Source organism: Scyliorhinus torazame, chromosome 18, assembly GCF_047496885.1.
Source record: "Scyliorhinus torazame isolate Kashiwa2021f chromosome 18, sScyTor2.1, whole genome shotgun sequence".
Lineage (NCBI taxonomy): Eukaryota > Metazoa > Chordata > Chondrichthyes > Carcharhiniformes > Scyliorhinidae > Scyliorhinus > Scyliorhinus torazame.
Window position 1 is genome coordinate 120,424,707 of NC_092724.1, and position 27,882 is coordinate 120,452,588.

At 45.8% G+C, this 27,882-nt stretch overlaps 1 protein-coding gene across 2 annotated transcripts; it reads right to left on the reverse strand.

Moving 5' to 3' along the window:
- Positions 1-5,366: 5,366 nt before the first annotated feature.
- LOC140395469 (leucine-rich repeat-containing protein 59-like) lies at positions 5,367-27,036 on the reverse strand. Of its 2 annotated transcripts, none has more exons than XM_072483252.1 (7): positions 26,803-27,036; positions 24,298-24,357; positions 22,075-22,233; positions 18,441-18,545; positions 11,697-11,769; positions 10,884-11,042; positions 5,367-5,763 (listed from the first exon to the last, which is right to left on the reverse strand). In XM_072483252.1, exons 1-7 carry the CDS (start codon positions 26,929-26,931, stop codon positions 5,522-5,524), a joined length of 927 nt encoding a protein of 308 aa, XP_072339353.1. In that variant the 5' UTR covers positions 26,932-27,036; the 3' UTR covers positions 5,367-5,521. The 2 variants fall into 2 exon arrangements, with proteins under 2 accessions (XP_072339353.1, XP_072339352.1); XM_072483251.1 differs by having other exon boundaries at positions 10,872-11,042.
- Positions 27,037-27,882: the final 846 nt, after the last annotated feature.

The following is a 27,882-nucleotide window of genomic DNA, read 5'->3' on the forward strand; positions in this document are numbered from 1 at the left end:
GTACCCCTGGGCCCAATCCTAGTGGGGAAAATGCCAACTTTGCACCTTGGCATTGCCAGCCTGGCACCCTGGCAGTGCCCCTGCCAGCACCACCTGGGCACCTTGGTAGTGCCAGGCTGGCACCCAGATGACACTGCCAGGCTGGCAGTTCCAAGATGCCCAGGTGGCACCAGCAGTGCCAGGGTGCCAGCCTGCCCAGAGGCTGACCACCCATGAGCCTCTGATTGCTTGGGAGACTTCCCCAAGGACCATTCACCTGGTCTCCATTTGTGGGGCCTCCTCAGCAAGACCGGTAGATGCTGGGTGGCCATTCGATCCAGCGGCAGCTAGCTTAGTGAGCTTTTAAGCTTTTTTAGCTATGCAAGTCTGAGGGTGGGATCAAGACTGTGATGTCGTGCGAGACCTCGTTAGATCTTGTAAGACGTAACAGCCAACAGAAATCCCAGGAGAGGCCTCTCTCAGGATATACCGGCCGCGTCCCATCCCAATTCCAGCAGGATGTAGCCGGTAAATGTGCCCATTGTGCTTAAACTTAAGTAATCAGGTCATGGGATTTGAGAGGGAAAAGGATGATGTAATAAGTGGGAGGAGCCATGGGTGATGCAGTTTGGTTTTGAGTCAGTCAGTTTAGATTTGGTTGTGAACAGAACAGCAGCTCTGGAAAAGCTCTGGTTTGACACAGGTAAGAATCGGCAGGCTGTTTAGAAAATAGAACATAGAAAAATACAGCACAGAACAGGCCCTTCGACCCATGGTGTTGTTCCGAACCTTTGTCCTAGATTAATCATAGATTATCATTGAATTTACAGTGCAAAAGGAGGCCATTCGGCCCATTGAGTCTGCACCAGCTCTTGGAAAGAGCACCCTACCCAAGGTCAACACCTCCACCCAACACTAAGGGCAATTTTGGACACTAAGGGCAATTTATCATGGCCAATCCACCTAACCTGCACATCTTTGGACTGTGGGAGGAAACCGGAGCACCCGGAGGAAACCCACGCACACACGGGGAGGATGTGCAGACTCCGCACAGACAGTGACCCAAGCCGGAATCGAACCTGGGACCCTGGAGCTGTGAAGCAATTGTGCTATCCACAATGCTACCCTGCTGCCCTTAAGAACAAATTAATCTACATTATATAATTCTACCGTAATCCATGTACCTATCCAATAGCTGCCTGAAGGTCCCTAATGTTTCCGACTCAACTACTTCCACAGGCAGTGCATTCCATGCCCCCACTACTCTCTGGGTAAAGAACCTACCTCTGACATCCCCCCTATATCTTCCACCATTCATCTTAAATTTATGTCCCCTTGTAATGCTTTGTTGGGGAACAAGGGGAATTTGGGGAACAAGCTGGGGAAAAAGTCTCTGTCTACTCTATCTATTCCCCTGATCATCTTATAAACCTCTATCAAGTCGCCCCTCATCCTTCTCCGTTCTAATAAGATAAGGCCTAGCACCCTCAACCTTTCCTCGTAAGACCTACTCTCCATTCCAGGCAACATCCTGGTAAATCTCCTTTGCACCTTTTCCAAAGCTTCCACATCCTTCCTAAAATGAGGTGACCAGAACTGTATACAGTACTCCAAATGTGGCCTTACCAAAGTTTTGTACAGCTGCATCATCACCTCACGGCTCTTAAATTCAATCCCTCTGTTAATGAACGCTAACACACCATAGGCCTTCTTCACAGCTCTATCCACTTGAGTGGCAACTTTCAAAGATGTATGAACATAGACCCCAAGATCTCTCTGCTCCTCCACATTGCCAAGAACTCTACCGTTAACCCTGTATTCCGCATTCATATTTGTCCTTCCAAAATGGACAACCTCACACTTTTCAGGGTTAAACTCCATCTGCCACTTCTCAGCCCAGCTTTGCATCCTATCTATGTCTCTTTGCAGCCGACAACACAACTCCACCAAACTTCGTATCATCTGCAAATTTACTGACCCACCCTTCAACTCCCTCATCCAAGTCATTAATGAAAATCACAAACAGCAGAGGACCCAGAACTGAAGGATCTCTCTCTCTCCAAGACATCACAATACAGCAGGAGTTCCCATGTTGCTACCGTATTAAAAAGTGGGTTTTGACCTAAGATGGGTTTTGCTTGATTGGAGAAATTGTGTGTTGAATAAATATTGTTGAACTTGAATTTGTGTTTGTGGTTTGTTCTCCTTGTTATTATAGACACCTAGATAAAACCTTTAAGTGAACTGGTTGAAAGCATCAGAGGTTTTACAGATACAACACCCGCCAAACACCTTGTCCAGGATGGTGTTTGAGTTTTTGAGTAATATTAGAGCTGCACTCATCCATGCATGTGGAGAGAAATTAATCACACCCCTTGTAGAAGATGGACAAGCTTTGGGGAGTCAGAAGTCAAATTACTTGCCTCCGTCATCCCAGTCTTGACCTGCTCCTTGTAACTACAGTACTTACATGGCTGGTCCAGTTCAGTTTGTGGTCAATGATTACCCCAATTCAGCAATTGTAAAGACTTTGAAAAGGGGATATATATATATTTTAAAGAGATGGTCATTGCCTGGAACTTGTGTGGCACAAATATCACTTGCCACTTTTCAGCCCAAACACCAATGCATGCTGGTATGTACTGCTCAAGTATCTGAGGAGTTGTAAATGTTACTGAATACTTTTGTAATAATCAGTGAACATCCCACTTCTTTAGCGTGGCCAATCCACCTACCCTGCACATCGTTGGGTTGTGGGGGTGAGACCCACGCAGACACGGGGAGAATGTGCAAACTTCACATAGACAGTGACCCGGGCCAGGATTGAACCCGGGTACTCGCCGTCTTGAGGCAGTAGTGCCAACCACTGCATCACCGTGCCACCCTACATCTGCACTTCTGATCTTAGGATGGAGGGAAGGTCATTGATGAAGCAACTTAAGTGAGTTGGGCTGAACACTACCCAGAGGAGTCCCTGTAGCATTTCCCTGGCATGGAGATGTTTGGCCATCAATAACAACTCTAATTTTCCTTTTTATTTTGTATGACTTTAACCAAGAAGTTTCCCCTGATTCCCATTCACTTCAATTGTGCTAGAGCTCCTTGATGCCACTGTTAAATGCAGCCTTGATAGTCAAGGGTCACTCTCGCTCACCTCTGGAGTTCAGTTTTTGTCCATGTCACAACACCCTGGGCTAGTGCACGGTCAATTCTAGCCCATTTGACCTGGAGTCGCAACACAGATGAAATAGATTTATTTTAATAGTCGTGGCTTTGGTCCGAATGGGTCAAACCTGGCTCCAGGTGGGACTGCCCCAGGAGGAAACTGCCCTGCTATTCCTGCCGAAGGATCAAAGCCATGAATCGTGGTACTCCTGACCTTAAAAGGATCGACAATCATTCCACCTCTTTGATCGCCAAATGGGTCGAGATCATCTCCTCCTGAAATAAATGGTGCCATAGGGTCAGACCAGAGGGGCTGCCTCTGTGGTGCATTGGGTGGAATGGAGTGTCCCTGTGTGGTTCAATGAGGTGGAACGAGAGTGACCTTTGACATCAAGGCTGCATTTAAGTGTCATCAAGGAATAGGATGAACTGGTTTCCTTCCTTGGGGCTGGTTTAGCACACTGGGCTAAATCACTGGGTTTTAAAGCAGACCAAGGCAGGCCAGCAGCACGGTTCAATTCCCATACCAGCCTCCCCGAACAGGTGCCTGTGGCTACTAGGGGCTTTTCACAGTAACTTAATTGAAGCCTACTTGTGACAATAAGCAATTTTCTTTTTGTGGCGACTAGGGGCTTTTCACAGTAACTTCATTTTAGGTAATGCATTTTGGAAGGTTTAATGCAGGTAGGGAATATACAGTGAATGGTAGAACCCTCAAGAGTATTGAAAGTCAAAGAGATCTAGGAGTACAGGTCCACAGGTCATTGAAAGGGGCAACACAGGTGGAGAAGGTAGTCAAGAAGGCATACGGCATGCTGGCCTTCATTGGCCGGGGCATTGAGTATAAGAATTGGCAAGTCATGTTGCAGCTGTATAGAACCTTAGTTAGGCCACACTTGGAGTATAGTGTTCAATTCTGGTCGCCACACTACCAGAAGGATGTGGAGGCTTTAGAGAGGGTGCAGAAGAGATTTACCAGAATGTTGCCTGGTATGGAGGGCATAAGCTATGAGGAGCGGTTGAATAAACTCGGTTTGTTCTCACTGGAACAAAGGAGGTTGAGGGGCGACCTGATAGAGGTATACAAAATTATGAGGGGCATAGACAGAGTGTATAGTCAGAGGCTTTTCCCCAGCGTAGAGGGGTCAATTACTAGGGGGGCATAGGTTTAAGGTGAGAGGGGCAAGGTTTAGAGTAGATGTACGAGGCAAGTTTTTTTACGCAGAGGGTAGTGGGTACCTGGAACTCGCTACCGGAGGAGGTAGTGGAAGCAGGGACGATAGGGACATTTAAGGGGCACCTTGACAAATATATGAATAGGATGGGAATAGAAGGATACGGACCCAGGAAGGGTAGAAGATTGTCGTTTAGTCGGGCAGTATGGTCGGCACGGGCTTGGAGGGCCGAAGGGCCTGTTCCTGTGCTGTACATTTCTTTGTTCTTTCTGTGGCCCTTCTCCAGCCCTCTGTTTCGTGCCAACTAAAGGAGAAACTATTGTTGATTCAATATGTCTCCACAACTCCTCTTCCTTTCTTGACGACTGTCATACTGCTGCAGGTGATCTGATTTGACAAAACTACTCCAGATAAATGTTCACAGATGTGATCAAAATAGCAAGTACATTAGTTAAAAATTGAAAAATTGGACAAATGTTTTCACCCAAATAGTAAGAGTTGTTGAATGAGTAGTCAGGGAAAGACACTGAAGTAGAGATGAAGGATCAACTTTGGCTAAAAATAGGACAGTTCTTCTGGCGCAACATCCTCTTTCAGTTCCTAAATCACAATTGGGAGTCACTTGCATTCAACGTGATGAAACTTCACTGCCTGTGTTCAATTCCACTGAAATCTAAACTGCACAATTCTCGTTAATTCAGGAACAAATTCAGCCTCACTGAGGATTTACACCTCCATCTCAGGGTCTTATGGGAATAGATCTTTAAAAAGTCTCTTTGCTCCCACATTGGGCCAACATCCCAAGAACGATAGAACTCATCAATGGGATTGTCAAACTATTTGCGTCTAGTCTCCTGTCTGACGTTTCCTGCTTCACAAGTCCTGGGCCAACGGCAGCTCCTACTGCCAACGCAGTCACCTCAGTACATATCAAGAATTAAACCTGAAACCTTCTGGTCTTCTAACTCTGATTTTATGAAACGGAGTCCATCACGAGTTTATACCACAGTGTTTAAAAAGACCCCAAACAAGAACTGAAGACAAAAGTTGGCGAATGCAAAATAAGTTTTATTGTGTAGAATTTAGGCAGGGCAGGTGAGTGGCATACCTACCCTTTTAAAGGTTTATGTGCTGCATAAAGGACACACAAATTAATCAATTCCATAGGAATTTCAGTGACTCTTGAACTGGCTATTTATTGGTCATGGAAATGGGATGCTGCGTAGAATCCTCTGGAGAATCTCATTTCCTCGAAGGGCATGAAGTGTGTCTTCATACAGGTGGTTCACCGCGCTACACAGCTGCTCGTGTGGGAAGTCTGTTCTCCTGCACATCACCACAGTGATGACGGTGCCTAGCAGCAGGAAGAGCAGCACCTTCAGCAGCACTTGGTGGAATAAGTGTCCCTTTTGAGATGATGATGGACTGGAGGAAAAAGCTGGTTCTAAAAGGGATCATAGGATGGAGAAAACAAACAATGATTTAATTAAAACATGTATTCTCGAACAACTAATAACTGCTTTAACTGAGAAATCTGGATGGCACAAGCCAAAGCCTATTAACACACAGGTAACGATGTAGTATTAAGAACTAGGCACAATTCTTCTTTATGGTTCAGCCCCGTCTCCACTGCAGGGGAAAAAAGCAGATTACTGCGGATGCTGGAATCTGAAACAGTAGAGAAAATGCTGGAAAATCTCAGCAGGTCGGAAAGCATTTGTAGGGAGAGAAAAGAGCTTACGTTTCGAGTCCAGATAACTCTTTGTCAAAGCTTGAAGCAAAGACTCGAAACGTTAGCTCTTTTCTCTCCCTACAGAAGCTGCCAGACCTGCTGAGATTTTCCAGCATTTTAGAACATAGAATATACAATGCAGGAGGAGGCCATTCGGCCCATCGAGTCTGCACCGACCCACTTAAGCCCTCACTTCCAACCCATCCGCGTAACCCAATAACGCCATCTATCTTTTTAGTCACTAAGGGCAATTCATCAGGGCCAATCCACCTAACCTGCACGTCTTTTGGACTCTCCACTGCATTGGAAGTGGCTGGAAGCCCTTTCATAGACTGCACAGTTTCGGCAACTTTGGTTTATTCTTTCACAGGATGCTTTGCGTTGGGGGTGGGGGGGGATGTCACAGGTAAGGCCAGCATTTATTGCCCATCCCCCAATTGCCCTTGCAAAGGTAGTAGTGAGCCTTTTTGAACTGTTGCAGACACCTGGTATAGGTGTACCCACAGTGCTGTTAAGAAGGGAGAGTTTCAGGATTTCAATCCAGTGACAGTGAAGGAACAGTGATAATAGTGCAGAGTCAGGATGGCGTGATAGGTGATGTTGGGACACAATGGGTAGCGTCCCTGCTTCTGAGCCAGAAGCTTTGGGTTCAAGTTCCACCCCAGGACCTGATGGCCAAGGAAGACACGCTCACAACACTGCCAAATAGGTTGACTATCAACCTGCAAAATTTTTCCACCAAGGCAACTGCAGGTGGTAAGGGCGGGAGGGATTCCTGATCAGTCATTCAGATGGCAACCATCAGGCGTGAACATTGCCTCAACCAAGCATAATTAAACCGGAGCAGAATTATGCCAACATACTCTCTGCTGTGATCTCCAATACTAGTGTGCCAGCACTCCGGTCACTGGCACCAACATTATTCACTTTCTTTTGCTCATCATTCAGAGGTTTGTCCTTCCAGTTTACACCCTTGTTATGGAAACTTATGGCCTGCCAAATATGCACTGGTATTTTCCTTGCTATGAGCCATCTCATCCACTCCCCATTTTAGATCCATTACTGACATCTCATCTTAATGACAGTGCTTCCAATGCTGTGCCACTCCCCAGTAACACACTGGGATGTAAACTTGAATTATAATACTCCAGTCTAGAGTGGAATTGAACCCCCAACTTGTGCCTCTGAGGAGAGAGTGCTAGCACTGTATTGTAGAACGGAGAAGGCATCCAAAAATTCCAACTGGTATCTTTACAGCTAGATGTCTACTGTTGCAGAGTTGGAGAAAAGGCGTGAAGCCTTTAATTAAGCAAAAATCTACTTTGCTTTCAAAGTTGTGGATTTTGCTTCAGAAGGGGGCTGCAGCAGAAAATTCCAGGGTCTCACCAGCTTCCATGTAAAGGGGTTTTCCTCGATTCTTTTAATTCTCTGCTGACCAGTGAAAATCATCTCATTTTGTCAGCAAATTAGAATCAATGGAATAAAGGATTAGCAACATTTGACACAAAATTGGCTGAGTGACAGGAAAAGAGAGTAGTTGTGGACAGTTGTTTTTTTAGATTAGGGGAAAGTCACATTGCAGGGCTCCGCAGGGGTCAGTATTAGGAACCGGTTTAAAAAAAAATATTAATAACCTATATTTAAGACATGCAAGGCACAATTTTAAATTTGCGAATTACAAAATTTAGAAGTATTATGAACAATGAGTAGGACAGTGCCAACATTCAGGAGTACATAAACGGGCTGGTGGAATGTGATGACAAGTGAGAGATGAGATTGAATGCAGAGCGGGGTGATTTCTTTTGGTAGGAGGAATGGGCAATGGCAATATAAAATAAAGGGTGCAATTATAAAGGGGTGCAAGGGTAGTGGGACCTTAGGATGTATATACATGAATTTCTGAAAATGGCAGGGCAAGTTGAGAAAACCAGTAATAAACCTTATGGTCGAAGGAGGGAGTAGGCGAGGGAAAGGTGTCCAAGATTTCTAAGGAGCTGATGGACTGCGAGGGAGCCCTGATAGGAGAAGTTAAACGGAAATGGGAGGTGGAGGGGGGTTGGAGGCAGGGATCTGGGAGGAGGCCCGGATGTGGGAGGAGGCCCGGAGGAGGGTGAATGAGTCCCTGTCGTGTGCAAGGTTTAGTCCTATCTAGTTCAAAGTAGTTCACAGGGCGCACATGACGGCGGCTAGGATGAGTAGATTCTTTGAGGGAGTAGAGGACAGGTGTGGGCTGTGCATGGGGAGGTCTGTAAACCATGTCAACATGTTCTCGGCATGTCTGAAACTAAAGGAGCTCTGGAAGGTATTCGTGGACGTAATATCTGAGGTGTTGAGGGTGAAGGTGGTCAATATTTGGGGTGTCGGAAGATCGGGAGTCCAGGGGCGAGAGAGGCTGATGTTTTGGCCTTTGCCTCCCTGAAAGCCCAGAGATGGATTTTGTTTGGGTGGAGGGACTCGGAACCACCAAACTCGGGGCTGTGTGTGAACGACCTGGCGGATTTCCTGAGGTTAGAAAAAATTCAGCTCGTCTTAAGAGGGCCGGTTGATGGGTTCACCTGGAGGTGGAAGCAGTTTATCGACTTCTTGAAGGAGGAATGAGGTGTCAGTGAGGGGGTGGGGGGTGATTTTGATTATTTATTATGTTGTGGGGGAGGGGGGTTGATTATTTATTCTGTCGTGGGGGGGTTGATTATTTATTATGTTGTGGGGGGGGGTGTTGATTATTTATTATGTTGTGGGGAGGGTTGATTATTTGTTATGTTGTGGGTGGGGTGTTGATTATTTATTATGTTGTGGGTGGGGTGTTGATTATTTATTATGTTGTGGGGGGGGTGTTGATTATTTATTATGTTGTGGGGAGGGTTGATTATTTATTATGTTGCACCATTTTGTTCTTGCTCTTATTTGTGAGTTTGTTGTTTATTCAAATACCTTAACAAAATATATATTTTTTAAACCTTATGGTACCCTGGGGTTTATCAACAGGGGCACAGTGTACACAAGCAAAGAAGTTATGATAAACCAATATGAAATACTGGTTCAGCCTGAACTGGAGTATTTTGTCTCATTCTGGGTGCCACACCTTTTGAAGGATATTAGAATTCATGAGAATAGTTCCAGAGGTGAGGAACTTTGGTTACATGGGAAGATTGGAGAAAATGGAGCTGTTTCCTTGGAGGAGGTAAGAAGGAGTATAAACAAAGAATGTTGGAAATTATTAGTAGCCTGAGGCAAGAGAAACATTTCAAGTCAAATATTACTCTTCTTCAGAACTCGAGTATTTCCAGTACTTTCCGTTGTATTTCCAACATCTGCAGCATTTTGTTTTTATTTAAAAAATAAATAAATTTAGAGTATTCAATTATTTTTTTCCAATTAAGGGACAATTCAGATGGCCAATCCACTTACCCTGCACATCTTTTGAGTTGTGGGGGTGAGACCCACGAAGACACAGGGAGAATGTGCAAACTTCACACGGACAGTGACCCAGGGCCAGGATCAAACCTGGGACCTCGATGCCGTGAGGCAGCGGTGCTAACCACTGCGCCGTGTTGCCCACATTTTGCTTTTATTTAAGATTGAAAAAGGAGATTTGATTGAGATATCCAAAATAATAATCTTTATTACTGTCACAAGTAGGCTTACATTAACACTGTAAAGAAGTTACCGTGAAAATCCCCTAGTTGCAACACTCTGGGCGCCTGTTCGGGTCTACGGAGGGAGAATTCAGAATGTCCAATTCACCTAACAATCACGTCATCGGGCTTGTGGGAGGAAACCGGAGAACCCGGAGGAAACCCACGCAGACACAGGGAGAACGTGCCGTCTCCGCACAGTGACCCAAGCCGGGAATCGAACCTGGGAAGCTGGCGCTGTGAAGCAACAGTGCTAACCACCGTACTACCCATGATAGAGTAGATGGGGAGAAACTATTCCTGTTGGCCGAAGGGTCGATAACCAGAGGACACCAATTGAAAGTGTTTGGCAAAAGCAGCAACGGAGACAAAAAAATCTCTTCCACGCAACAGGTAGTCAGGATCTGGAATGCATTGCACTACCAGAGTGTGTGGTGAAGCAGATTTAATTGTGGCTCAAGACGTGATCCATTATTTAAAGAGGAAAACCATGCAGGGCTACAGAGGAGTGGATCTAGGCGAGTTGCTATTGCAGAGTGCTAGCACAGATAGAAACGTCCAAATGGCCTTCTGCTATGCTGAAACCATTAAAATTTTATGATCATAAGCCATTTAACTCTAGCCAAAAAACTGAACTTTTGAGATTGGTCTTCATATTATGCCCAAAATGTTCAGAATGCAACATCAAGCCCAGCAACGAAGCTCAAATCTGTGACTGAGTTTTTAAGTTGACAGCAGACACACCATGGCATTCTAAGGTTAACAAGGAGGAAGGATAAAACAACATTAATCAGGCTTCCTACTGCTGCTTGCCACCCACTTATTTCTGTATATGTGGACACAGTCAGGGCAAGTCAGACTGGACTTCTAAAGGCTTCCACAATCGAGAAACTATCAACGCGCACTCTTAGCTCTAGCTATTGTAGTGGAGACGTCTGGTACCCTTTAAACCACACTCAGGAAGTGAGCAAGCCTTCAGGGGCTGAGGGAACAATGATGCTAAATTGGGTAAGGGAAAATAAATAATGAAGCGATTTCAATTTTCAGGAGTTCATATTGAGAGAATGATAAACTTGCTTCTCACTGCCGGTTTCTAGTACCTTGCATGGCTCATGGAGCAGATGCAATCCCGAGCAAAATGTTTGCAATTCTGCACAGCTCACCCACCTTCCACATTTCACTTACTTTCCAACGTACCAATAGGTTTCTCCTCCTTTGGCTGGTTGAATCTCTGTAATTTCTGTGCATCATACTCCTTCCTGCGCCTCTCCTTCTCCTCCATTTTCTCTCGTTTACGCAGCTCCCGTTCCCTTGCTTCCTTAGCCCGCATTTCTGATTCACGCCTTTTCTCCAACTCTGCAACAACAGACATTTCGCTGTAAAGATAGTAGCTGGCGCTTTTGGATGTTGTCGTTCGTTCTACAATACAGTGCTAGCACTCTCTCCTCAGAGGCAGAAAGTTGTGGGTTCAATTCCACTCCCGACTGGAGTATTATAATTCAAGTTTACATCTCTGTGTGTTACTGGAGAGTGGCATAGTATTGGAAGCACTGTCATTAAGATGAGATGTCAAACCAAGTTTCTATTTTGTGTGTTCATATGGCCTAATGTTGTGCTGGAAGGGTTATGTAATAATCAGATGAGGGCTCTATTGATGTAAAATAATGTTGCATTCTACTGAATGTGTTTCAATTTTATTGCTACAGGTCTTATCATGCAAGTTTATGCCTTCATGATGCCTGTGAGGTAGTCCAGAGAAGAGGTTTAGTTTGGACAATGAATGGTAACCTAAGTGCTGGAGGATGCTGGTCCCCATGAAACTGCCACCCCCCCCCCCCCCCCCCCCCCCCCCACCCCCGGTGTGTTGGGGTGGTTGGAGGGGCACAGTGGTAAAAAGGAGACAATATCAAAAAAGGCTGCAGCTTGCTTGCACTTTTGACTGGCTCACAATTCCACTCTCAGCAACCCTGTACCCGGATGAACGTCTATTTTAGATATTCCACCTCTTACCCCTTTCAACCTGCAGCCGCCGCTGTTTCTCACGATCTTGTTCAGACTGAATAGTTTTCATGTACCGCAGAACCTGTAGCATCAGAGTGAAACTAAAGTTAATGTTGGATTTTCATAATATAGAGATTCCTACTTTATATCAAACTTTGCATAATACTTGAAAAAATGCTATTTTCAATTATCCGCTTTCACTAAAATTACTGCACTACACCATTACTGGCAGACAAGTACAGAACCACAGAATATAAAAGCAGGAATAGGCCATTTGGCCCTTCAAGTCTCAATTGTCTTTCTACCAGACACCCGTCTTAAACTCATGTTTTCTTCCTTACATTAATTTCTATCTCATTTTTCATCTAGGTTGTTTTCCCTACCTTTCCCCTTTAAGGGAAACCCCCCCACTGTGTCTGGACCATTTCCGTTTTGAAGGGAGCCCATTGTTCAGCTACAGTTTTGTCTACCAACCTTTTGTTCCAGTCTATCCGGCCCAGCTCCGTTCTTGCCCCATTGAAGTCAGCTCTCCCCCAGTTAATTATTCTTACTCTGAACTGCCTCTTAACCCTTTCTATCATTATCCTAAACATTACGGTACAATGATCACTCTCTCCGAAATGTTTCCCCGCTGACACTTGGATCTACTTAGCCCACTTCATTTCCAAGAACCAGGTGCAACAGCGCATCATTTCTTGTTGGACTGGGCACATGCCGCTGTAGAAAAATTTCCTGAACACAATCTAGGAACTTTAGCCACTCTCCGTCCTTTACACTAACACTGTCCCAGCCTACATTTGAATAATTAAAGTGCTCCATTATACCTACTTTATATTGTTTGCACATCTCTGTAACTTCCTTGCAGATTTGATCTTCTACATCCTTCCCACTAGTAGCAATCTATAGACTACACCAAGCAATGTAAGCACACCCTTTTCAATAGCTCTAGTCAAATTGATTCTGTCCTTGAACTATCTGGGACATGCTCTTCCTCCAGCACGGCAATGCTCTCCTCGATCAATACTGTTATCTTTCCTCCTTTCTTATCTTTTCTGAACATCTTGTGCCAGGAACATTTAACTCCCAGTCCTGCCTTTCCTTGAGCAGGTCTCTGTTATCGCCACATTATATTTCCACAATGCAATCTGTGCCTGTAACTCCCCAATCTTATTTACTGTACTCCATGCATTCACATACAGGTATAGTAAACCTGATTTAGATATCACTATTTTCTCTCTTTCTCCAACTTCACCTATTAACTTATCATTCTCTATCCTTGCTTTCTGTCCCTCAGTATTTAGTGCATCCTGATATTCCTCTCTAATATTTCCTTTTGGTGACCACACCTTTCAACTTAGTTCAAAAATCAGCACTAGCGAAACGCCCTACAAGGAACTCAGTCCCAGATCTGCTCGGATGCAACCCATCTTACTGGTACAGGTGCCATCCCCTGAGCCTGTGCCATCCCCTCAGAGACTTTTCCAGGAATCTAAAGCCCTCCCTCTTACACTGTCTTGCCAGCCATGCATTCATCTATCTTAGCCTCCCATTTCTGTACTCGCAAATAGTGCTCTTGAGTAATCTAGAGATTATTACATTTGAGTTGCAGCTTAAGTTTCTACCTAGTTCCCTAAATTCTGATTACAGGGCCCCAATCCCCTTCCTACCCAAATTACTGGTACCCACGTGAACCACAACCTCCGGCTGTTCACTCTCTCCCAGAAGATTGTCCTGCAGCTGCTCTCTGACACCCTCGGCCTTGGCAGCAAGGAGGCATCCTGGAGTCATGTCTATGGCCACAAACACCTGTTTGCTCTCTTAACTAAGGAATCACCATCACTACTGCTCTTCCTTGCTCCTGTACCGCCGAGCTGCTTGCGGTGCCACAAAACTGGCTTTGACTGCACCCCTCCGAGCAACCAGCGTCCTCATCAGTTTCCAAAATGGAAAACAAAATTCCTTTTTAAAATAAATTTAGAATACCCAATTCTTTTTTCCCCAATTAAGGGGCAATTTAGCACGGCCAATCCACCTACCCTGTACACCTTTCGGTTGTGGGGGTGAGGCGCATGCAGATACGGGGAGAATGTGCAAACTCCACACGGATAGTGACCCGGGGCCGGGATCGAACCCGGGTCCTCAGCGCCTGAGGCAGCAGTGCTAACCACTGTGCCACCGTTCTGCCAGAAAACAAAATTCTGAGCGGGACCCCGGGAGATTCCTGCACTGCCTGCTTTGTTCTCCTAGACTGCCTGGTGGTCACCCATTCCCTCTCTGCCTCTTGGCACAGGCGGTTACATTTTAAAATATCTACTTTAACTTAAAATTAAACAGTAGGTTCTGGATAGGAGGATGGTGATCATTCTAAACCTGTATTTGGAGACAGGCCCACACATTATCTTGTTGTCACGGGGGAAGAAACCCAACTGAAAACTGTTGAAAAGTAAATGACAGTTTTCACAACTTGGTACAGAAGGGACCGATACAAACATGCAGAGAGGGAGGAGAAAAGCAGCTACTGCTATGGAGAGTAGGGTGAACAGCGTATGTGTTAACAGCTGAGTAGAATATTTGTAAAAGTTGTTTTTCTATTTGAAAGAGACAGGACTGACAGAATCATTTGAGATTTAAGGAATAAGGGATCGCCAAGGGGACCTTGCCAGTGCAGGATGGTTCTGGAATACAATTTGAGTGCAACAAGTTTTGAAGGGCACAGGAAGATTCAACATGGCACGGCAGGGAGCAGTGAGCTTCCTGGAAAGCTGGGAGTAATTTGGGATATTACTTCAAAACTGACAGCAAAAGCATATGCAAGATGTATCCCGATTGCATTAATTAGTCAATGCAGAAATGCCTTTTCTTTAGTTTGGTGCATTGGTTGCTTGTTTAAGTAACGTTTGATGTTGTTAGTTAAAAGTATTAAGACTTGAAATCTTGTCCTACAACTATTTACACCAATCGTGAGGAAATTTATCTTTTGGAAGAGGTTTTCGATCTCTACAGAATCGTAACAAGTGTTATACAGTGACAAACCTGTGCCCATCAGCATTGTATCCCAGTGACATACTGTGACAAACACGTACCCACAAAAACTACATTCATGTTGTGCAGTGACAGATCTGTGTCTACCAGAACTGTACAATGTTACAGTGACAGACCGGTACCCACCAGTAGTACATCTGCGTTACAGTTGAGAGATCTACCTTGTGAGAGTACTACAACCCTATGTTGTACAGTGAGAGCTGAACCCACCAGTATAGTACCCCAGTGTTATACAATGATAAACCTGCACCCGCCAGTACACCAGTACGTTAATGACAAATGTTAATGCACCTACCAGTACCATAAATGTTACAAAGTGACAGGCTGTCTCCATCCTACTGTACCCCAGTGTTATATGGTTTTACATCCTGTTTTTCGATATAACCCAAGTTTAAGAATTTTATCTAGAAGTATACAGCTGGTTGTTTTCAGAGTTCTAAAATGTCCTACTGTCTCTGTGCAGCTCTGGGATCCTAGTCATTTTGTGACAGGACGCACAATTTCAACTTAACAAACTAACTGAAAGGTGTTCATTTGTCACCTAGGTTGTCAAAGATAGAAATATAGATTTGGAGTAAACTAGCAAGATGCATAAAACAGTCTGTAAAAGTCTTTATAATTATGTTAAAAGAGAGTAGCGATAGTAAACAAGGCTCTTTTAGAGGTAGAAATTATAATGAACAATAAGGAAATAACAGAGATGTTGAATACTTTCGGTCTTCACAGTAGAAACTCTGGAAATAATGGAGATGCAAGGGTGCAGTGAAATTGAGAAATGTTAAGAAATCAGGGCAAGAGATATTCTGGAGAAATTAATTGGGCTTCAAGCTGATGGCTTAAAAGTAGAGTTTTAAAAGCAGTGGTAACCGAGATAAAGTGTGCATTTCCAAAATCCCTGAATTCTCAAATGGTCCCTACTAGAAGAGAGCAAATGTAACCTCATTAATCAAGAGAGAGAAAGCAGGGAATTACAAGGCTTGTTAGCCTGCTGTCAGTAGCAAGGGAACTGCTAGAATCTATTATTAGGAACACTGAAGAAACATCACATGACTGCAGAGTCAGAGAGTTAGGAAAGGATTTGGCAAAGGTGCCACACAAGAGTTAATGCACAAAATTAAATCTCATGGGATTGGGGGTAATATAATAGTACAGATTGGGAGTTGGTTAACAGTTAAAAAGAGAAGAGTGAATTTGGTCATTTTTGGTGACAATACAAAGCTAGATGAAAAAGCATCAAGGATGCCACAAAGAGACTGCAAAGGGCATTGACAGGTTAGGTATGTGGACAAGGTTGTGAAGCCACTTACTTTGGTAGGAAAATAGAGCCATAGAATGATAGTCATTACAGAACAGGAGGAGGGCATTTGGCCAAGAAGTTTGTGTTGGCTCTGTAAAGCAACGCTTTCAGTCCCATTCTATATCCCTCTAACCCTGCAAATGGCTATATTCCCATTGCCCTGTAAGTTTATTTTCATCCAGGGCTATCCAATTTCTTTTGAAATCATTGATCATCTCTGCTTCTAACACCCTTACAGGCAGTGACAGCCAAGTCATTACTGAAGTAAACAAACTCAGAAAATATACCAAAACCGCTTGTCTGGATGTGCTGTAATGACTGTTTGATTCTATGACTCTTTTACATTCTCATATTTTAATATAATCTAGTGAACAGCTAGCAGAGTCATCACTACACACATTAAATACACAAACTGCATTCCGAAAACCAGGTCCTTCCCTGGAAACTACAATCCCCATCAGGCATTACTGGTCCCAGCGTGCTGATCCCCTGCTCTTTGTGTTGGAGTTTAACGACGGAAGCCAGCTTGTCCACTCCTCGTCCCTTCCTTTCCCTGGGTCTGGCTTCGCAGAAAATCATCCCAGCTTCAGTTATCCCTTCCCCCCCCACATCCCCAAAATCCGTAACGCCTGATCCTGAACTTCCCGGTTACAGGTTCAGTACCCATAATACATTAGAAAAAGTGTAATGCTAATGGCTAATGAAGGGATGAGTTTATGAAGGGAGACAGAACATGGACAGGGAATTAATTATACACCAATTAATTATTGGTGGTAGGAAAAATAATAGAATCCCTACTAAAGGAGAAAGTAGAAGAACATTTAGAACTTGTAAACTTAATATAAACTTCATGTCAGCATGAGTTCCAAATGTGAAAATCTTGCTTGGTCGAATTCACTGAATTTTGAGAGAAGTAATGCAGTCAGGGTAATTTACTGGGGTTTTCAAAAGGCCTTCAAAAAGGCTCCACATAATAATTAGAGAATGTGGAGTCAGGGGCCAAATGAGTGGGAGTCGTTGTTTGGCTTTACAGGGGTACTGCTGAAAAAAAAAAAGACATGCTGTTGAAGTTTTTTTATCTCGCATTCATCAGGACAGACGCAAGAATACCAAATTTCAAAGGGAACTTGCACTGCAGGAGAAAAGGGTGCAGATTATTTTGCAAGTCGGCTCTGATTGATCAAGGCATCACCATGGTGAAAGCACCAGGGACCTATTGTCCCTCATGCTTTAGACAAATTCTAAAAGGTGCGATGTCTAGACATAGCCTTTTTGCCTGCGAAGGACAAATCCCTATATATGAAGCTTCTGGTAAGTGTAAGTGAGCTACATTGCAAACTCAATTTATAATCTTAAATTGGCTGTTAGTGTAATTCTTCGCACACTAGGGGTCATTCAGCAAATGCTGCCCAGGCTGGAATCACATCTAAAATTAGATATTATTTTGAGTTTTAAAGAGCTTGACAGGAGAAATGCCAAGAGGATTCTGTCCCTGGATGAGGAGTCTGGATCAAGAGGTTACAGTCTCAAAATAAAAGGTTGGCCATTCAGGACAGAGATGAGAAATTTCTTCACTCAAAAGATTTTGAATCTTTGGAATTCTCTACACCTGGGGGATTTGCGTGCTTACTGAGTGTATTCAAAACTCAGGTGGGTATAAGGGAATGAAGGGATGTGAGAATAGTGCAGAAAGTGAGCGTTCAGGTAAACAATCATCCACGGTAGTATTAAACAGCAGAGTGGGTTCAAAAAACAAATATCCCAAAGCACTTCACAGGAGTGTTATAAAGGGAGCTTAGACAACGAGCCACAAGATGACATTCAGGCAGAAAGTTTGGTCAAAGAGGTTAGTTTTAAGGTTTATCTTAAAGAACAGGAAAGTGAGGCTGAGAGGTGTAAGGGGGGCATTCCAAGTTTGGGGCAACTAAAGACACAGCAGTCTACGGTGGAGCAATTCAAATTGGGAATATTCAAGAGGCCAGAATTAGATGAAAGCAAATAGCTCCGCGGGTGACTGGAGGAAACTATATCAAAAGAGGGACGAGGTCATGGAGCACCTTGAAAATGAGGGTGAGAATTTTAAAATGTCCTGGAGCCAATGTAGGTTAAGCGAGCACTGGGGCGAAGAGTGAACAGGACTTGGAGCGAACAAGGACACAAACAACAGAGTTTTGGATGACATTATATTTATGGAGGGTAGAAAGCATGAGGCTGGCCAGGAGCACTGGAATAGTCATGTCTGGAGGATTTCAGCAGATGAGCTGAGACAGGCGATGTTAGAGATGGAAAAAGGTAATCTGGTATTGGCACGAATAGGCGGTCGGAAGCTGATTTTGGGGGTCAGACATGAAACCAAGGGTGCGAGCCATCTGGTTCAGCTTCAGACAGTTGTAAACGAAGATCCAGAAGCTTACATTGGCTGCACTCAGTTTGCACTGCTTCTCGTCCAAGCAGTCGCCTGCCACCTTCTCAAGCAAAGGATCAAGTGGATTTCCTTTTAAATCCAACCACTTCAAGTTCTGTAGAGAGAAAACAGAGTCAGTTAGCCTCATTACTGTAAGAAATTGCAGTATGCATATTAACTACCACATTTCCTAAATTACAACAATAAATGCAGCCCAAAAGTACATCATTGGTTTTAAAATGCTTTCTCTCGTCAAGGTGGGGAAAGGTGCTATCTAAATGCAACATAATTTATTTCACAATTAATGCCACCCTTAATCCTTTCACCACAATAATGCGTTCCTCTCCTTTCCTGGACCTCGACAGAACTAGATTCATGTTTTATTAACAAACTTGAGGCAATATTGTAACAGCAACACAAGAACTCTCAGAAGTGAACCTGGTTTTCATTATCATAGACTATCTGCTCCTGGATTTTAATTACTGTTAATCGTTAAGGTCCGAGTGAAACTGCATTATCCAATGGCCTTTCCCCCAGGGAGATAAGAAAACCAGCAATAATTCCCAATCAGAAACCACATTATAGCTGGTGCTAAATGTGGGAAACACTCACAGACATGTAGGGAACAGTTTACTGAGGTTGAGCCCAAGTGAGATTGGAGAAATGGAGCTTTGCTGTTCATGGAATCATCACATCGCCTCACACATTCTCCAGCTCCATCCCAATGACAAAAAATTGGTATTTTTGCCAAAGCTTTAGCATCTGCTCCTTTACCACAGCACTAAGGGTGAGTTAATCACCTTTAACCTCCCTAATCCATAGTCATCATCTTGATCTTGTCATTTCACATGGCCTACTACCATTGTATCAATCACAGGTAAGGTCACCTCTGATCACTTTAAATCACCTGCCACCCTCATCCCACCTCTCCCCTCAAACCTACAGAAAATACTGGAGGCCAAAACATTGTTGGTTTTCAAGAAGGTATTAGATACAGCACTTGGAGCGAAGGGGATCATAGGATATGGGTGTGGGGGGAGGGAGGCAGGAGGGATCAGGCTATTGAGTTGGATGATCAGGGGCAGCATGGTGGTTAGCATTGCTGCCTCAGGAACAGGAACCCAGGTTCAATTCAGACCTTGGGTGACTGTGCGGAGTCTGCACTTTCTCCCCGTGTGTGTGTGGGTTTGCTCCGGGTGCTCCGATTTCTTCCCAGTCTAAAGATGCGCAGGTTAGGGGAATTGGCCATGATAAATTGCCCCAAAGTGCCCAGGTGGGGTTACGGGGATGGGGCGGGGGAATGGGCCGAGGTAGGTTGCTCTTTCGGAGGGTCGGTGTAGCCTTAATGGGCCGACTGGCCTCGGTCTGCACTGGAGGGTTTCTATGATAATAATGAATGATGGAGCAGGCTCAAAGGGTCGAATGGCCTCCTCCTGATCCTATTTTCTATGTTTCTACTTCCATCAGTGACCTCTCCAGAGAAAAAGATTATTCCCAATTCACTTACAACTGCACTTTTAAAGTCCCAACTGTCCAGCCTTTAGCTCTCTGGCCTCCACGATATTTCTGCAGTTACTGATTTGTTCAACCAAAACACTGACCTCCATCTTCTACACCCTGGTCCCGAATTCATTCATTTCTCTCTCACTCTGACCATTACCCCAGTACATATAAAGACAATCCCCCATCTCACTTATTTTTTCTATTACACACGGTCTTATTAAACATTACTCCATGTCCTCTTCCACTCTCATCTCCAAAAAGGTGTGAAAAGCTCACCAACTTCTTTGTCGTCAATCAGCTGCCCTTCCCTCCCTCCCCTTAGCCCAATAATTCTTCCAAGGCTCTCCCAGTCCTCGCCCTGAAGCTGTATCATTCCCTAGTTTCTCCATCTCGCTCCAAGCTCATCTAATCCATGAGAACCACCTCCTGCTTCTTCAATCTTATTTCTACTAATTTGTTGACCACCTAAACGTATCTTCCCGGTCCCCATGTTAGCTGATATTGTTAAAGGTTCTCTCTCAGATACTGCCCTGCTCTCCTTCAAAACTGCTGTCATCACCCCTCTTCTCAAATAACTCACACAAACCAGCCTTGCAAACCACTGCCCCATCTCCCTTTCCTCTTCAAAGTACTTGAATTTGTTATTACTTCCTAAATCCATGCCCATCTGTCCCAGACCCCGGGCTGGATTCTCCGCCGGTGGGATGCTCCGTTTTGCCAGCAGCCCAGGGATTTCCTGATGGCGTGGAGCTGCCCCACAATGGGAAATCCCATTGACCAGCCAGCGTAACGGAGAATCCCGTCAGCTAGGTGAAACAGAAATGTGGCGTGGCGGAGAATCCAACCCCCCATGTTTGAATCCCTCCAATCAGATTTCCTCCCCTGCCAATGTACCAGATCTCTTAGCAAAGTCACAAGTGACATCCAATGTGACTGTGACAAAGGAAAACTTCCGCTCTTCATCTTTCGCAATCGGTCAGCAACCTTTGACACAGTTGACGACACCATCCTCCTCCAAAGTTTGCAACAGTACTCATCTGTTCCATTTGTATCGATCTAGTGAAAGCCAACGAATCATTTACAATGGCTTCTCTTCCTGCTCCCATTCCATTATCTCTGGTGCCCCCCCCCCCAAACAATCTATCCTTGTTTTTTCTCACATGCATAGAATCCCTAGTGCAGAAGGAGCCATTTGGCCCATCAAGTCTGCACTGACCCTTCAAAAGAGCACCCTACCTAGACCCCCACCCCATTCCCATAACCCCACCCAGTAATCATGGCCACTCTAAATTGCCCCTTAATTGGAGAAAAAATAATTGGGTACTCTAAATGTATAAAAATAAAAATATTAGAAGACTGAAGTGTTGTTGTCTTCAGTTCCTGACAAAACCTACACTCCCTAGCCACCAATTCCATGCCTCTTCCTGGCAATGTCGAGTCTGTTCATAATCTTGGTATCATATGACACCAATTGAACTTCTGTATCAACACTAAGATTGGCAATTTCCATCTGCATAATATTGCCCAACTCCACCCCTGCCTCAGCACATCTGCTATTCATTGCATCAAATGCTTCAACCTATAATTAACTGAAGATCAATTTCTGAAATGCTTTTCTCGTCAGTCTCTCAATTTTGACCCTTCAAGATCTTCAGTGAGTCAGAACTCTGTGTGGTTTGAGTTTTCTCCTAAACGGTTTCAACACCACCTCCTCAAACCTCGTCGGTTCCTTGAGAAATTATTCAAGATCCTTCAGGGAATAAATAAACCAAATCCTAATTAAATCAAAATAGTCACAAAGCTCAGAAACAGAAAGCTTGAAAGCAAAGTTTAGATTTAGGTTTTGTTTTTACAGAAGTTGCGGATTGGACATCGCAGGGAGTGGATGGGGCAGAGAGTTTAGGACAAGCAAAGGAAGAATTGGATAGAGATTTGAGAGAGTTTGTGATCGATGGGTGTTAAGTTTTCTGAAATGTATAAATGGGCCCCAGTTGCCTTACAGCTTCTGGACTTGCCCATCAGCATGGATTTTAACAGAATGCTGATTATAGGAGGACGGTAGTATCAAGGGGAGAAATCGAGCTGAAAACAAGTTTTTCCTCGAGCTTGTCCTGTGTGAGGTATTACATCAGGTTTCCTACCTTGAGCTGAGCAAAGCTGACAGGCAAATTGGTCAGTTTGTTGTTGTACAGGTCCAAATGCTGCAGGTTAACGAGGCGCCCAAAATCTGAAGGAAGCTCCTGCAACTGGTTCTTGCTGAGGTCAAGTTTGATGAGGTGAGTCAGGTTGCAGAATTCTGGCTGCATTTGATGGGAGCATGGTTTTTCATAATCGAGAAATATGAAAGGGAAAAAAAAAATCATTAAAACACAACAGTGGCTCTGGGGAAATCCCATATGGGACATTGATACCATCAAAACCCATTTTTTCTTGAGCTGCACACCTCTAGTCACCTTGTTCTTCTCACACAAAATCTTATGCACAGCTGCCCACCCACAATGCTAAAGGGAGACAGAATGGCACCAAATTAACCAGCCATCACCAACCAGAATTGACTTGGCTGACTTTTCATTTTCATTGCTGAGCTCAGGGACACCCTTTTGGACCAGGCAATGGAAGTGAAAAGTCAGCCAGGATTCCTGCTCCTGATTGTTAGCCAGTAACTCCTGCTACAGTGTGCATGTGGACCTTAAACAAGAATGGGATTGAGATCGGCTATGTTTCTCTCCATCGTCAAAGAACAAATCGTATATCACATCATTTATAATATCAGGAGTACATTTTAAAATGTGGTCACTGAGTAACATAGGAAGTGCAGTAGCCAATTTAAGTGCAGCAAACACTCATGAACAGCAATGAGATAATAACTGATGAAGACATCAAAAGAATTCCTTCTTTGAATTTGCAGCACGGTTCGATTCCCGTACCAGCCTCCCCGAACAGGCGCCGGAATATGGCGACTAGGGGCGTTTCACAGTAACTTCATTGAAGCCTACTCGTGACAATAAGCGATTTATTTCATTTCATTTCATTCATCTTATTTGCATCCGAGACCGCAGACAGAGAAACCTTTTGCACAATTTTTTTAAAAAGGCACCTTTGACAGTGCAGGACTGCACTGACAGCGTCAGCCTAAATTTTAATCAAGTCTCTGGAGTGTACTTCAGCTCACAAGCGTCTGACTCAAAGGTGAAAGCGCTGCACAGAACACCATGGCTGACAGCTACCAACACTGCTGACTGCCTAGACTCAGGAATGAATAGCAGGTTAAACCACTGATCACAAAAACAAATCATAAAACCAATACGCATCAATATAATCAGAAGGAAGAAAAAATGCAAGAAAATAAGCATACATTCACGAGGAATGCAATGGGACAGGGTAGAGAGTGCTTTGTTCTGTATTTAATTCATATGTACCTGCCATGGGAGAGAGGACAGTATCAGACTTGGCTTACTGATAGTGAAAAAACTCTTGATGAGGTATAGGTGGTGATCACCATGTATAGAACTCTAAACCAGTAGAATTTAGCTCCTTCAATGTGGTAATAAAATGTAAGAACTACAGAAAGCTGACAACCCTTTGCGAACAAGAATTGAAAAGTAGCGAAGTTTAGGTAAACTTATATTGAACCTTGGTTAGGGCCCATGTGGAATACTGTATACAGTTTTAATCACCATATTATCAAAGGATCGAAGGGCACAGGAGTGAGTGTCAGTTTCAATGTAATTAGTTATATATATATATATCTGACTGCTTTGTTGTTATTGTTAATTGTTTTTGTAAAAGCTGAGTTTTCATGAACAGGCTGGAATCTCCAAGCTCTCTCCCGTGGCAATGACACAAGGGTATTGCTCTTTGCAACATTTATTTTAAGCTTTCACCCTCTCCTGATGGCTTACATTAACACTGCAACAAGGTTACTGTGAAAAGCCCCCCGGTACCTGTTCGGGTACACGGAGAGAGAATTCAGAATGTCCACATTACCTAAAAGCACGTCTTTCAGGATTTGTGGGAGGAAACCGGAGCACCATTCTCCTTACTCCTTCCCTTGATGGTGTTGATTCCCTCTGGGCTCAAGAACATTCTTGTAAACATCTCAATATCCCAAAGCTTTCATACGATGATTGCTGAACTATGAAATGCCCCCTCCCCTGACAGTGGTAAAGTTAACACCGAGTTGAACCTTGCTGTTCAGAGAATTCATGCCGTGTCTCATTCAACTAATTGCAATCGTCTCGTTCACCCTTTGTCCCACAATGCACACAACACATGCACACATTTTGCATGCACTGACAACCAACGCCCACACACAACAGACCCACATTCCACGCGCCACAAATGCATCTTTTATGAAGTCTTACCGGCAACATGATGATACAATTACAGGACATGTCCAGATTGGTGGCCTTGGGCAGGGCTGCCTGTAAACACAAGACAATGCCGCATATTGAGATATGACAGGGTTACAACACAATTGTTGCACAAACAGGCAGTGAGCTCAGGCTCTTCATGGGCTCAAAGGAGTTGAATAAAATACAGATAGCCGGTTCATAAATGCGCACCAATCAACTTAGTTGCACTTCATAAAATTTATAGTTATGCCTCTCCTGTAGAAATTAGGGAGAGGAGCTTTACTGTGAACCTAAACTTGCCCTTTGTTGGGGAGAGTAGAGGGAGCTTTACTCGGTATCTAAATTGTGCTGTATCTGCCCTGAGAGTGTATAATAATAATAGTAATCTTTATTGCCACAAGTAGGCTTACATTAACACTGCAATGAAGTTACTGTGAAAAACCCCTAGTTGCCACATTCCGGCCCCTGTTTGGCTACACTGAGGGAGAAGGTCAGAAAATCCAATTCACCTAGCAAGCACATTTTTGGGACTTGTGGGAGGAAACTGGAGCCCCCGGAGGAAACCCACGCAGACACAGGGAGAACGTGCAGACTCCGCACAGATAGTGCCTCAAGCCGGGAATCGAACCTGGGACCCTGGCGCTGTGAAGCAACAGAACTAACCACTCTGCTACCATGCCGCCCTGGTACTAGGGACAGTGGTGAGGGAATTGTGTTTGATCTGGATTCTGCGTTTACAAATGCAGAATGAATAAACATCCCTCGCCTTGATGAGCACAGTAATGAGATTGTTTTTTAAACTACAGGTTAGCTCAATGCAAGCTCTTTGCTTTAAGAATATTCCGGTCACTGCGGGGGATCACAGGCAGGCTAGTCGACTGTGGAGGGGCATCTCAGGCAGGCCGGCTGACTGCGGGGAGCATCACCGGCAGTCAGTCCGACTGCAGGGGGCATCACAGGCAGGCAGGCTGGCCGACTGCAGGGGGCATCACAGGCAGGCAGTCCGTCCGTCCGGCCGTGGGGGGCATCACAGGCAGGCAGTTCGGCCGGCTGTGGGGGGCATCACAGGCAGGCAGGCAGTCCGGCCGGCTGCGGGGGCATCACAGGCAGGCAGTCCGGCCGGCTGTGGGGGGCATCACAGGCAGGCAGACCGGCCGGCTGTGGGGGGCATCACAGGCAGGCAGCCCGGCCGGCTGTGGGGGGCATCACAGGCAGGCAGACCGGCCGGCTGTGGGGGGCATCACAGGCAGGCAGTCCGGCCGGCTGCAAGGGGCATCACAGGCAGGCAGACCAGCCGACTGCGGGGGGTGCATCACAGGTAGGCAGGCCGGCCGACTATGGGGAGCATCACAGGCAGGCAGGCCAACTGTGGGGGCATCACAGGCAGGCAGACCAGTGAATGCGGGGGACATCACAGGCAGGCAGGCCGGCAGACTATGGGGAGCATCACAGGCAGGCAGGCCGACTGTGGGGGCATCACAGGCAGGCAGACCGGCCGACTGCGGGTGGCATCACAGGCAGACAGACCGGCCGACTGCGGGGGGCATCACAGGCAGGCAGACTAGCCAACTGCGGGGGGCATCACAGGCAGGCAGACTAGCCAACTGCGGGGGGCATCACAGGCAGGCAGACTAGCCAACTGCGGGGGGCATCACAGGCAGACAGACCGGCCGACTGCGAGTGGCATCACAGGCAGGCAGACTAGCCAACTGCGGGGGGCATCACAGGCAGGCAGACTAGCCGACTGCGGGGGACATCACAGGCAGACAGACCGGCCGACTGTGGGTGGCATCACAGGCAGACAGACCGGCCGACTGCGGGGGACATCACAGGCAGACAGACCAGCCGACTGCGGGGAGGGGTCCGGCCAACTACGGGAGGGGTGGGGGGGCATCGCAGGCAGGCCGGCCGACTGCGGGGGGCATCACAGGCAGGCAGACTAGCCAACTGCGGGGCACATCACAGGCAGACAGACCGGCCGACTGCAGGTGGCATCACAGGCAGACAGACCGGCCGACTGCAGGTGGCATCACAGGCAGACAGACCGGCCGACTGCGGGTGGCTTCACAGGCAGACAGACCGGCAGACTGCGGGTGGCATCACAGGCAGGCAGACTAGCCAACTGCAGGGGGCATCACAGGCAGGCAGACAGACCGGCCGACTGCGGGTGGCATCACAGGCAGACAGACCGGCCGACTGCGGGGGGCATCACAGGCAGGCAGACTAGCCAACTGCGGGGGGCATCACAGGCAGGCAGACTAGCCAACTGCGGGGGGCATCACAGGCAGGCAGACTAGCCAACTGCGGGGGGCATCACAGGCAGGCAGACTAGCCAACTGCGGGGGGCATCACAGGCAGGCAGACTAGCCAACTGCGGGGGGCATCACAGGCCGGCAGACCGGCCGACTGCGGGGGGCATCACTGTAGGCCGGCCGAACCCCACACTCCCAGTACCATGGTCGTCCTTTATTGCGGGGCAGAGGCAGCAGCACCAATAACCCGGCTGCTACTCACCAGCTCCCGGGCCGGCACTTCGCTCAGGCCGCTCAGGCTCAAGTCCAGTTCGTTTCCATCCAGCCGCTCCCGGAGGCTCAGGCTCGGGCTTGGGTTCGGGTTCTGCTGCTTCCCGCTGTTCTTCGGCATCTCTACTACTGCGGCTCGAAGCCCCAGCTGCGCCGGCCTCACTTTGCACTGATTCCTCGCTCCTTCCACAGGCTACACGTCAGATCAAACCCGGGGACAAACAAGGAAATGGTGCGGAGACAGGAGGAGACACTCGGCTCCAACTCCGTCCACAGCGCCCCACTCAGCCAGGAGTACTGGCTGCCTTCAAACCCTAACTGCACTACAATCAGTCGTCCAAACTCCAATTTTTGTTTTACAAATTTAGAGTACCCAATTATTTTTTTCCAATTAAGGGGCAATTTAGCATGGCCAATCCACCCATCCTGCAATTCTTTGGGTTGTGGGGGTGAAACCCACGCAGGCACGGGAAAACGTGCAAACTCCACACGGACAGTGACCCAAGGCCAGGATTCAAACCCAGGTCCTCAGTGCCATAGGCAGCAATGCTAACCACTGTGCCACCGTGCTGCCCTCCAAACTCCAAAATAAACATACATTCCCCCATCCAAAAGGAAACCCAGAGCCCTATCTAAATATAAATTTACCTCCGAAACTAAATATAAATATCCAATTCAAATCAGCACCTAAATCTCCTATCTGGGAGAAACCCCAATCTCCAAACTCAAATGTAAACCAAACAACATTAATCACAATCTTGGATACATACAAAATATCAATTGAAAGAAATGACAAGGAACTGTTGTCACACTACAGGAAAATGATAATTACCAGATAATCCGGCTTGGTGAAATTCATCTGGGGATACATAATGGCCACAGTGCTAGCTGGAACTCCGCTACGAAAAAATTACATAGAATTTACAGTGCAGAAGGAGGCCATTCGGCCCATCGAGTCTGCTCTTGGAAAGAGCACCCTACCCAAGGTCAACACCTCCACCCTATCCCCATAACCCAGTAACCCCACCCAACACTAAGGGCAATTTTGGACACTAAGGGCAATTTATCACAG